The sequence below is a fragment of the Lemur catta genome, chromosome 6 (assembly GCF_020740605.2).
Source record: "Lemur catta isolate mLemCat1 chromosome 6, mLemCat1.pri, whole genome shotgun sequence".
NCBI lineage: Eukaryota > Metazoa > Chordata > Mammalia > Primates > Lemuridae > Lemur > Lemur catta.
The window spans coordinates 56,054,454-56,065,615 of NC_059133.1; the positions used below are offsets into that span (position 1 = coordinate 56,054,454).

The window sequence follows — 11,162 nt, forward strand, 5'->3', positions numbered from 1 at the left end:
AGTGCTCATGCCATTGTGAAGCAGGTGTGCCTTCACCCCACATACCAGGCAACTGAGGCTTAGAGAGGTTACAATCTCCCCAAGGCCCTTGCCATACATAGGGGTGATTGCAGACATGGTTTCGAGTGGCCAGTGCCTGGCGATGCTAAACAGCAGGCTGACTTCTGGATGAAAGTGACATTGCTTTTAAGTTCCCTGCAGATAAGTGCCCCTTGCTGCCTGCATCTGGAGCAGAGCTTGGTACATCACTGCCCAAGATTGTACTGCTGGTTGGTGGCAAAACTAGGATTATACCCAGGTCCATCTGGCTCCAAGATCAGGATCAAGCCTCTGCACTCACTGGTGTTGTCTAGACCATCCCTCCTGCTCCCTCCCTTTTCACCTCCACGGGGCATCCTCTGGTCCCCTTCCCAACCCCTGGAACCCCTTGCCTGGCTCAGAGGAGTGGAATGTGCTTCCCTTCCAGCAGCCTGACTCAGACCCCAGAGGCCAGAGCTGTGGGGCAAACTGGACTGCTTCTCCTGGGAGCTCTCAGGTCTGTGCACCACCGTCCTCCCCGGAGCCATTCCTGTCCATGTGGGAGCCCAGAGTCTCCTTTTCCTGAAATATCTGCAAAACCAAATGCCTGAATTCCTCTTCTTTATAATCCCTCTCCTTTCTCCCCCTTTTCCTCCTGCTTTTAATCTTTGCAGTGTATCCATTCACACAATGAAACTCTATGGCATGCTCACCATGTGCCACATTCTCTGAAGCCCTGGGGACCCCAAGGAGAACAAAACACATGGCAGTGCCTGCTTCCTGTGGCTTACACCCCAGCCAGGGCAGTTAGACTACAACAGGCAAGTCCACACAGGGAGGGCCTTGGGTGATGATACCTGCTAAGGAGAGAGATGGGCATGACAAGGGGACAGGAAGGTCTTGGGGCAGGGGCTTTCAACAGGGGGTGAGAAGGTGGTGTATACACAAAGCCCTGGAAGAGTTGAGGGACTCGGCCACATAGCTGTGGCCAAGATGGGAAAGAAGTTCCCATCAGAGGAAACAGCAAGGAGGTGAGTGTCTGAGGCAGGAGTCTCCCTGCCTGTTTCGTGGACAGCTCGGAGGCCCAAGCAGCTGGAGAGCAACGGGCAGCAGGATGGTGGGGGGAATGAGGTCAGGGAATGGGAGAGGTGCCCTGTGTAGCATCTTGCAGGGCAGGGAGTCCCAGTAGCTGGGAAACCGTGGAGGGTTTTGACCATGATCTAATATGATTTTACAGGATCACCCTGACTATGGAGCTAAGAAAAGTCTACAGGGGCAAGGAAGGAAGGTGGAAGACCAGTGCGGAGGACAGTTGAGCAGATCCTGTGAGAAGTGATGGGCTTGGGCCGGCAACAGAGCAGTGGGGCGGGGAGAAGAGGTAGCAGTCTGGGTATGTCGTGAAGGGAGCGTGGGCCAGTGGATTAGATGTGGATATGGATTTAAAAAACAGAAGACAAAAGGAAGAACCCAAGAATTTTGGCCTGAGCTACTGCAGGGATAGTGAAGTTGGCAAGTGGAACATATTTAGTAGGAACAATTAGGAGAACAATTTGGGATATCAAGTCAGACTTCTGTTTCTGTGGGTCCTGCATCTGTGGATTCAACCAACCATAGATGGAAAATACTCTTTAAAAACTGTTTCTGTACTGAACACATGCATACCTTTTTTCTTGTCATTATTCCCTAAACAATATAGCACTATAACTATATATACAGCGTTGACATTGCATTAGGTATTACAAGTAATCTAGAGATGATTTAAAGTATACAGGAGGATGTGCATAGGTTATATGCAAATACTGTGCCATTTTATGTCAGGGACTTAAGCATCAGTGGATTTTGGTGTCCTCAGGGGGCCCTGGAACCATTTCCCCTCAGATACCGAGGAACAACTGTATTAAGTTTGAGATGCATAGCTGATATCCAAGTAGATATTGATGAAAATATACAATATTACAGGGGTAGAGTCTGGGGCAGAGATGTGCCTTGGAGTCATTAATGATAGATAGTATTTAAAGTCATGAGTCCATATGATATCACCAAGGGAATGAGTCTAAAGATGAGAATGGGTGCCAAGGTTGAGCCCAGAAACTGTGCAGTGTCTAGAGGTCGGGGATATGAGGAGGAACTAGCTAAGAAGAATGAAAGAGTGGCAAGAAATCAGGAGAGTGTAGTGTCTGGAAATCAAAAGAAAAAAGTGTTTTAAGAGAAAAGACATGGCCAACTATGTCAAATACGGTTGATGAGTCAAGTACAAGGAGGGCTGAGAAGACCACGGACGTTAACATGGAAGCTGCCGGTGATCTTGACAAGAAGTATTCTCTTGTTATCATTTTTCTGCTTCTTTCCCCCCTCAGACACACAGCTGCTGGCTGGAAATAGAAATTTGTGCATACCTGAGCTGGGTACTTCTGGTCACAAGCAGAAGGGATCTTCTACTTCTGGTCCCTTCCAAGTAGAATCCAAGCGTCCCAAAGAATCTCAAGCATCCAATCAAACAGAGGCCACATGCCTTGGCCTCAAATCATGTCACATGTTGACTGGTGGAAATCCTTAAGATAAATTTTCTCCATGAGGACAGAGGCCATCTTTTCTATCTCTGTACCCTCAACACCAAGCACACGCTTGGTACAGAGTAGGCACTCAACAACTGTTGAATCAATGAACAAATAATGAATGAATATCCTTTGAGTGTCTCAAATCAGAGATGTCTACAGAGATGTAATAAACGTATTACAAACTCCATACCATTATTTACGTGGTATTTACTGTGCAGACCCTGTCTCTCTGTTGCACACACCCGCCTCTCTTTAGGGGATGATATCGCCATAGATAGATGCGTCCCCTGTGAGCCTCTGTCTAGCACTGTTACCACCCTAACTTTCTGGTGGTTAGCCACACTTGCAGTGAAAAAGGCTATTGCATTTATGACCAAAGCAAATTAATGTCCCCATATTGTCAATTGTGGTGGACTTATTGGGGGGAAATAGGACTATAATGTTTATATATTTATGTGTTTTTAATATTTAGTGTTTGATATTATAGCCCTCATCCTGATGAGACTAGGTGTGTCTGAGTTAGTCCGTTGTTAAGGAGGTTACAGGCATGAAGAGTTTCTACTAACTACCCAAGCTCATAAATGCCTGTAAATGGCTTTTTCTTATTTTTATGGGGCCAAGCCTCAGATCACCACACACATAAAAGGGGTGAGAAGGATCCACTGGCCTCAGAGGGACTCCCAGCTCCAGCTTCCCACTCTACACTCGTTCCTTTGCTCCCACCCAGAAAGCCACCATGTCTTGCCGCTCCTACCGCATCACCTCTGGTCACCGGGTGGGCAACTTCAGCTCTTGCTCAGCCATAACACCCCAGAACCTGAACCACTTCCGGGCCAACTCTGTCTCCTGCAGGAGTGGGCTCAGCTTCCGGGGCCTTGGCGGCTTTGGTGGCTTTGGTAGTCGGAGTGTCATCAACTTTGGATCACACTCACCCCGGATAGCAGCTGTAGGCCCTCGTCCCATCCGCTGTGGAATTGGCTTTGGTGCTGGCAATGGGATGGCCTTGGGCTTTGGTGGTGGGAGTGGTGTTGGTCTGGGCTTTGGGGCCGGCAGTGGTGTTGGTCTGGGGTGTGGAGCTGGCAGCGGCCTGGGTTATGGCTTTGGCTACAGACTTGGAGGAAATGGAGTCCCAGCAGCTCCATCTATCACAGCTGTGACTGTCAACCGGAGCCTGCTGACCCCCCTCAACCTGGAGATTGATCCCAATGCCCAGAGGGTGAAGAAGGATGAGAAGGAGCAAATCAAGACCCTCAACAACAAGTTTGCCTCCTTCATCGACAAGGTACCTATGATAGCTGAATCTCTGGGTCTAGGATGATGAAAGCTAAATGTATTGGGGTGATCTTTTTCTTAAAAGATCCAGCCTGGTTCTGGGGCATTGACCTTGACCCCAGGTCCTTCAGGTGTCTACCAACAGCATTACGGAATGATTTCTGGGAATCCAGAGGAAATGCTGCAAGGTGGGCTAGAGTAAGACAGTGGCTGTGTCTTCTGGAGGGGAGAGGAACTGTCCAGCCAAGTCTGAGGAGGCCAACCATCAGGGCACTTACGAGTAGCTCCCGAACAGGCTGGAACATCAGGATTTTAGCCAGGTGTTGCATGGTGTACGTCTAAAAGGTTTTATCCTTTGAGATCCATATGCTCTTTATGAGGTTTTCACAGTTTCTGAGATCCTCATGTGCTAGGCTTAGGAAAATGGAGGATGGAGTTGAGTAATTTTTATACAAAAAAACAAAGAATTCATGCCCCCACATGGAGTTTCAGGATTCTGCCAAGTTGGCTAGATTGAGGGAAATAGTAGGGAATGGCCGTTAGTAGTCACTGGTCCTCAGGCCAAGGCAGGGAAACAGTGATGTGGATCATCCAAAAGAAGTGACAAACCACCAACCCTGTCCACGGGGAGATGGAAATGCTCCAAGTGCATCTGAGAATGGAGTACAACCTCTGCAAGCTTCAGTTTTGTCTTCTCTAAATGAGGGGTTGGAGCAAATGATCTTTAAGTTCTCTTCCAGCTCTACACATCTCAGCCAACGGAATATCTGAGATGTTGGTGTTACCATCTGAAATTCCCCTTCCTAGCACCATAATCTCACCCTGAATGTACTTTACTCATCTCCTCATTCTCTGCCAGTGCTCAGATACTGGCAAATCACAGCTTAAGCAGAATCAACTTCCCTCTGAACTGGCTCACGCCTTTCTTAGAGGGTAGACAGGGAAATGGTACGAAAGTGCTGTGGTTCAAAAGCCTCTATTTGTAGCTAAGCCTGGCTGAGCATGGGGAGGGGGTCACAGAACTGCCAGCTTCTCCTGAGTTAGAGCTTGAAGGAAAGTCAACAGAGGAGAAAACACTGTCAACACGTGTCTGAGTCCTCCCCAGCCATCTGAGGAACTGGTGGAGGTGTGGATGCCCCCATCACGCCCTTCAAATGCCACTTCTTTGCTCCTGTGGACTTAGGTGCGGTTCCTGGAACAGCAGAACAAGCTTTTAGAGACCAAGTGGAGCTTCCTCCAAGAGCAGAAATGTGTCAGGAACAACCTGGAGCCCCTCTTTGAGAACTTCATCACCAACCTGCGGAGGCAGCTGGACGCACTGCTCAGTGACCAGGCCCGGCTTCAGGCTGAGAGCAGCCACATGCAGGATGTCCTTGAGGGCTTCAAGAAGAAGTGAGTGACATCCGGACTGCGCAGCCCAAGGACAGGCCTGGGCTTGCCCCCAAATCAGTAGCCCAGCTCAGATGAGAGCAGCTGAAGGGTCAGGGTTGAATGCTGGCTACCATACCCCACCTGGAGACAGAGGTGGGGGCAGTGATACGTGAAGGGGAGAAGGAGGCCCTCCTGAGGGAAAAGGAGCACTCTGGTTCTGAAAACAGTGCCCACGTTCAGCACTGAGTTGGGTCCTACTTCCTCTATGGTCAAGGGCAATGACCCTAAGTTGCTTCTATCAGAGGAGCATAGCAATGGCCCTGATTTTCAGACCCCAAATCCAAGTTGAGAAAGTAAGAGGGATCTGGAGAAACAGAGGGGTACTGACTCACAAAAAGGCTTAAAGATGGCAGAGAGAAGATGATGGTGTGTGGGTAGCAGCAGGGAGCTGTTATTCTGGATGAACTGACAGGTCTTAAGAGGTTCGCCGGGGAATTGGCATAATCGGCTCTCAGTTCAGAGTGAGACTCATTGTCTTAATTTCTATCGCACCAGGTATGAAGAGGAGGTGGGATTCCGGGCCAATGCTGAGAATGAGTTTGTGGCTCTGAAGAAGGTAAGGGAGAGCCACAGGCAGGCGAACTTTCCTCCAGACAGGCAAATGTTCTCGAGGCCCCCAGGAGACGAGCCAGGCGGCGCTGTGGAGTCTGCAACGACACACACAGGGACAGTGGAATCCCTGAGATCACAGCAGCTTCCCTATGACGTTCTGATTTGGTCTCAGATTATTTAGGATTGGGTCACATGAGAGCAGAAGTATGAAAAGATGACTTAAGTGTCCAGGATTAGCTAGATTTTCCTTGCCTCTAAATGAGCATCACAAAATATCCAATGGCCACTGGGGGAGTTTTCACACGGTAGCAGGGAGAAGGGCAATAGTCAGCGTCACTCCCCCCAGGGACCTCACCACCTGTGGGAGCCCTGTGGGACTGGCCCAACCCTCCCACCCGTCTCTGGACCCTGTCTAGGTGGGAAGGCCAAGCAGTACACAGGTAATGAGTATTTAATCCTTCTCTCTTTCGTGCAGGATGTGGACACAGCTTTCTTGAATAAGTCTGACCTAGAGGCCAATGTGGATACCCTAACTCAGGAAATTGACTTCCTGAAAGCCCTGTACTTGGAGGTGAGGGCTCTTCTTCTCTAACGTGTCCAAGGGGATCAGTGCTTGGCCTGGACTTCCTGAGGACAGAGTCTGGCTTGCACATCCTCAGACATGGGGTGTTTCCTCCCCATGCTCTGTATGCTCATGTACCTGCACACGGAGGAGGTACATTGAGCAGCCTGCGTCAGGTCCATGAATAAACTCTTTGGATCTGTGACCAACCTCCTTACTGACCAATCTAAAGACTGGGGGCTGGAAAGGTCACTTCCTATCTACTGACTAGAGGACTCTGGAAAGTTGATCTGCTAGCAGAGGTAAGAAAAAAAGTGTTTGACCTAATTAGCCAAACCAGCGAGCTCTCTTTTGCTTTCCAAACAATCTGTCTGGTCTGCATAGACCCAGCCAGAGCTGCATTTCTAGCTGTGAGTGGAAAGGCTGAGGAAACTCCCTCAGCAGCCCTCACCTGCGAGCCAGTTCCAAGGCCCCTGGTTCTATTAAGGACTTGGGATGGAGGGAGTCCTAGGCCAGTTTAAGCCCTAGGATGGGCCCCACACCCCACCACCAAGCTCCTAGGCCCCCATGGCTTTGATACTCCCCTAAGCAAGGTAGCGTGTTAAAGGGATGTCTCCAAGTATATAACAAGAGCTCTAAAGTCAGACTGAAATTGTTCTCAGACGTGTCTTTTTCTTTGCCCTTGGTTTGGATGGTCTTGCTTTGCTCTGAACCAATGAGCAATGCACTCTGCCCCTGACACCACTTCCTGGGGACCCTGTGGCAGAGTCCCGGCCACTGAATAGGACTCTGGGCCCATTGTCTTGCTGATCCTCCAACACAGGAAATCCAGCTGCTGCAGTCGCACATCTCAGAGACATCGGTCATCGTGAAGATGGATAACAGCCGGGACCTGAACCTTGACGGGATCATCGCTGAGGTCAAGGCCCAGTATGAGGAGGTGGCCAGGCGCAGCCGGGCTGACGCTGAGGCCTGGTACCAGACCAAGGTGGGTGGGCGAGGCTAGCGAATGAGCGTGGGCAACTCTGGGGGTAAGACTCATATACAACAGAGGGGACAGTGGAGGTCTGAGGCCCCCTACTCAGTGGGAGCTGTGGTCTTGACCTGACCTTTGGACCCTCAAAATACCCTCTTCTCCTGCCAGTATGAAGAGATGCGAGTGACGGCTGGCCAGCACTGTGACAACCTGCGCAACACACGCAATGAGATCAATGAACTGACCCGCGTGATCCAGAGGCTGAAGGCAGAGATCGAGCACGCCAAGGCTCAGGTGGGCAAAGGAAGTGAGAGGAAGCCCCAGAGGGAGGAGAAGCAGGGCCCCGAGCCGCAGGGCCCAGGTCTGATGAGGTGAGGAAGACCACAGAGGAATGGAGAAATTAGTCCAGGAAGGCTTCCTGGAGGAGGAAAATATGGAAAGGAGAGAGAGTGAGCTCCTCATATAGAAGAAAAGGCTGGTGCAGACCGAGAGGGGAAGGAGAGGCAGAAAGAGTAAGTTCACTCTCTGGACCCCGTGGGCCTGGGGCAGCAGAAATCAGACAGGGCCAAGTCAGTGGGGATGGAAACGGAAGTAAAGCAACGCTCCACCCCCTGGTGACATCAACTACAGGACCACCAATCCCCGGGAAAGCATCCACGGGGTCCATCCCTGGCTTGGCACCAGGCTGTGTTCCCACCAAGAGGGGCAGTGTTTCTAACCCCCCCCCCTCCCGGGGATCCCGTGGCCCTGCCAAAGCCCACCTGCAAACTGCCCTCCCTGCAGCGTGCCAAACTGGAGGCTGCGGTGGCCGAGGCTGAGCAGCAGGGCGAGGCGGCCCTCAACGATGCCAAATGCAAGCTGGCAGATCTGGAGGCCGCCCTGCAGCAGGCCAAGCAGGACATGGCGCGGCAGCTGCGCGAGTACCAGGAGCTGATGAATGTCAAGCTGGGCCTGGACATCGAGATCGCCACCTACAGGCGCCTGCTGGAGGGCGAGGAGCACAGGTGAGCACCCTCAGGGCGGCAGGAGGGAGTGCAGTCAGACTCCGCATCTGGAAAGACTAAGTAAGGGGAGGAGACGAGGTGAAGAATTGCAGAAATGAGCCGTTTGTAGAGGCGACAACACATTTTCTGCAAACAGGACTTGGGTTGCCCTTGTCAAGGAATTAGAAGAAGGCTCTAGATCTGTGCCTCTCAAATGCAAGTTTGTAGACAAGCTGCACCAGAGTCATAGGGAGCTTTGCTTGGCTGGTTAGTTTGCTAAAACTAATAATAATAATACATTTCCTCAAATATTTTAATTTAATAGTTTTTGGGTAGGGTCTAGGAATATGGAGTTTTTCAAAGCTCCACAGATGTGTGTACAGCCAGGAGTGAGAACCACTGCTCCACTGGTCCACTCTGGCAAGAAAGGCCTTTTTACAGCAAGTAGGTTTTCAGGGAACAACAGCACGTGTAAAATGACTTTTTTCTCTCCCCCTCCAGGATCAGTGAAGGTGTCGGACCAGTGAACATATGTAAGAAACTTAAGTCTTCTTCACACATGTCTCTCTCCTTCAAACTTCCTTTCAACTCAGGCCCACCTTGGGGTCAGGAGGCCTCTGGGATGGCTGGTCTGGCCGTGGCAGTCAGGGGAGTTGGGCCATCTGGGCCCTGGACTGGGAGCACCTCCTCAGCTGAAGTCTGAGACCCCCACAGACCCTGCCTTCCCCAGAGTGAAGCATTCACAGAGGTTTGCAAGGCCTATGAGGTGGGACAGGTTCTAGAAAAGAGTCAGCCTTTATGCTTTGAGGGAACCGTCTTGGGGACTTAGAAGGAATAGAAAGGCCTGTGCCAGGGAGGACTCTCTTCCCCTGATGCAGGGACTGCAGCAAGGCTGAACAGAGGTGTCCCTGCTGCTGCTGCCAGACAGTCAAAGTACTGACTGTGCCCAAAGCACGCAGGGTCGGGGCACAGGCAAGGCAAGCCAGCCCTCTAGAATCATGACCTTGAAAAGAGGAGTCCTAGCCACTGTCGACCTAACCTGGAAGGATCCCTGGGGGAGGAGCAGGCATTGGCATTCCCACCTTGCCCACCCAGAGAAAATAAGTAATTTGCCAAAGCTCACAAAGCTAGCCCGAGCTCAAACCCAGACTTCTCACTCCAAAAACATGTGTACATCACTGCGTGGTGGAACTGAGGGCTAAGCTGGCTGGGTCAGACAGTCAGAGCTACAGGTGGCCACAGGGGGCTGGGGGTGAGGGGCAGCAAGCCATGGCTTTCTGCAGGGGGTCAAGCCTGAGGGGAGATGGCAGATGGCAGGAAGGATCCTGGTAAGAGGAGACAAGAGTGTGCCCCCTCTGCAGATGGGGCGGGTCTAGGCAAGGTGTAGTCGGATTTCAGCCCTGGGGCATGGCGGTGGGCCCAGTGGAGAGCTGAGGGCCACAGAGCTGAGCAGCCAGGAGTTCAGGAGAGAACTGACAAGGCACTAGTGTTGGAGGGGTCTCTCATGCACCAGGCTAGGGGAAATGTGGGGACCACAAGGGACCTAATATAATTGGAAGAGAAGAACCCCATGGCTTGATGGAAGCTCCTGCTCCAGCTGTCTGGAGAATGCGGCTCACTGCTTGCCTCACACAACCCAGCCGGACTTTGGCCACACATAAATGGCAGTCAGCCTACGGGTACATGCAAACGTCTGGGGAATGAGCTGAATTCTTCCATTTCAATTTGGATGTTTGATTTTAGTGTAGTCAGTCTTTGAGCCACCCAGACAAGAGAAAGGAAAAGTGGATATTGACTGTGTAGACAATAGGGACCACTTCCCCAGAGGCCACAAGCCCTGCCTCCCACCCCCAGGGCGGTTCCCAGCCGCCAGACCCCCCAGGGCAGCCCAGGGGGAGCAGGGAGGCCGGGGCCCCTGCAGTCCGCAGCTCCCTGACGCGTTTCCTCCTCCTCCTGCAGCCGTGAGCAGCTCCCGGGGCGGCGTGGTCTGCGGGTCTGAGCCCCTGGTCGCCGGCTCCGCCCTGTCCCGCGGGGTCACCTTCTCAAGCAGCAGCGGTGTCCGTGCCACTGGCGGGGTCCCGACTTCCTGCAGCTCAGGCCTGGGCGGGGACCTGCTGAGCTCAGGCGCCAGGGGCAGCTCGGTGCTCGCGGCCGAGGCCTGCGCCCCCAGCGTGCCCTGCCCCCTGCCCACCCCGGGTGGCTTCAGTAGCAGCAGCCGCAGCTCCAGCGTCCGCTTCGTGTCCACCACCACCTCCCGCCGGACCAAGTACTGAGAGCCGAGCCCCACACCGCCACCGCCGCCAGAGGAGAACCCGCTCCTTGCCTCCTGCCCCTGGGCCATCTGGGCCCGAGGGCCTCCAGCTCCCCTCCTGCCAGGAAGCCTACCTCTGGCTCTCCCCCGGCTGCTCTGCCTGACCCCAGGTCCTCCTGGAGGAATTTTTCACCGTGTAGACCCTCTATCCGCAGCCCCAGCCAGGCTAGCTTCTCCCTGCCTCCCAATTTCATTCCTCTGGATCGCTCCTCACTGTCCAGCGACTGCTTGAGAAATACAGATTCAATACAACTACAAAAATCGTGGGCCTGGGGAGAAAAGGAACAGTTCAAAGCCAAAAAGAATGTGTTTGGGCACCATCACCATGGATGGCTTTGGCTCAATTTGGAGAATGGAGAGTTAACTGTCCACACCGTAGGCGTCCTTAGCCCGCCGTCCTTGGCTTCCTTCCTCTTCCTTTCCCTGGCAGGAGAAGGTTCTTCCTTTCTCTTCCTGACTCAGAGTATCCACAGTCTTTGGTGGCCCAGGGATCCCTAAG

The 11,162-nt window shown here is 52.4% G+C and overlaps 1 protein-coding gene across 1 annotated transcript; it reads left to right on the forward strand.

Moving 5' to 3' along the window:
- Nucleotides 1-3,246: 3,246 nt before the first annotated feature.
- Nucleotides 3,247-10,794, forward strand: KRT84 (keratin 84). The gene is made up of 9 exons (XM_045553942.1): nucleotides 3,247-3,858; nucleotides 5,032-5,240; nucleotides 5,775-5,835; nucleotides 6,307-6,402; nucleotides 7,217-7,381; nucleotides 7,538-7,663; nucleotides 8,153-8,373; nucleotides 8,854-8,885; nucleotides 10,312-10,794. Exons 1-9 carry the CDS (start codon nucleotides 3,313-3,315, stop codon nucleotides 10,623-10,625), a joined length of 1,770 nt encoding a protein of 589 aa, XP_045409898.1. The 5' UTR covers nucleotides 3,247-3,312; the 3' UTR covers nucleotides 10,626-10,794.
- The last annotated feature ends 368 nt before the right edge of the window (nucleotides 10,795-11,162 follow it).

Bases quoted from the DNA above. Each gene is read 5' to 3' on its own strand.
- KRT84 (XM_045553942.1), top strand. From the start codon at position 3,313: ATGTCTTGCCGCTCCTACCGCATCACCTCTGGTCACCGGGTGGGCAAC. The intron at 5,241-5,774 runs GTGAGTGACATC...CTATCGCACCAG, and splicing joins CTTGAGGGCTTCAAGAAGAA to GTATGAAGAGGAGGTGGGAT. The intron at 8,374-8,853 runs GTGAGCACCCTC...CTCCCCCTCCAG, and splicing joins CTGGAGGGCGAGGAGCACAG to GATCAGTGAAGGTGTCGGAC.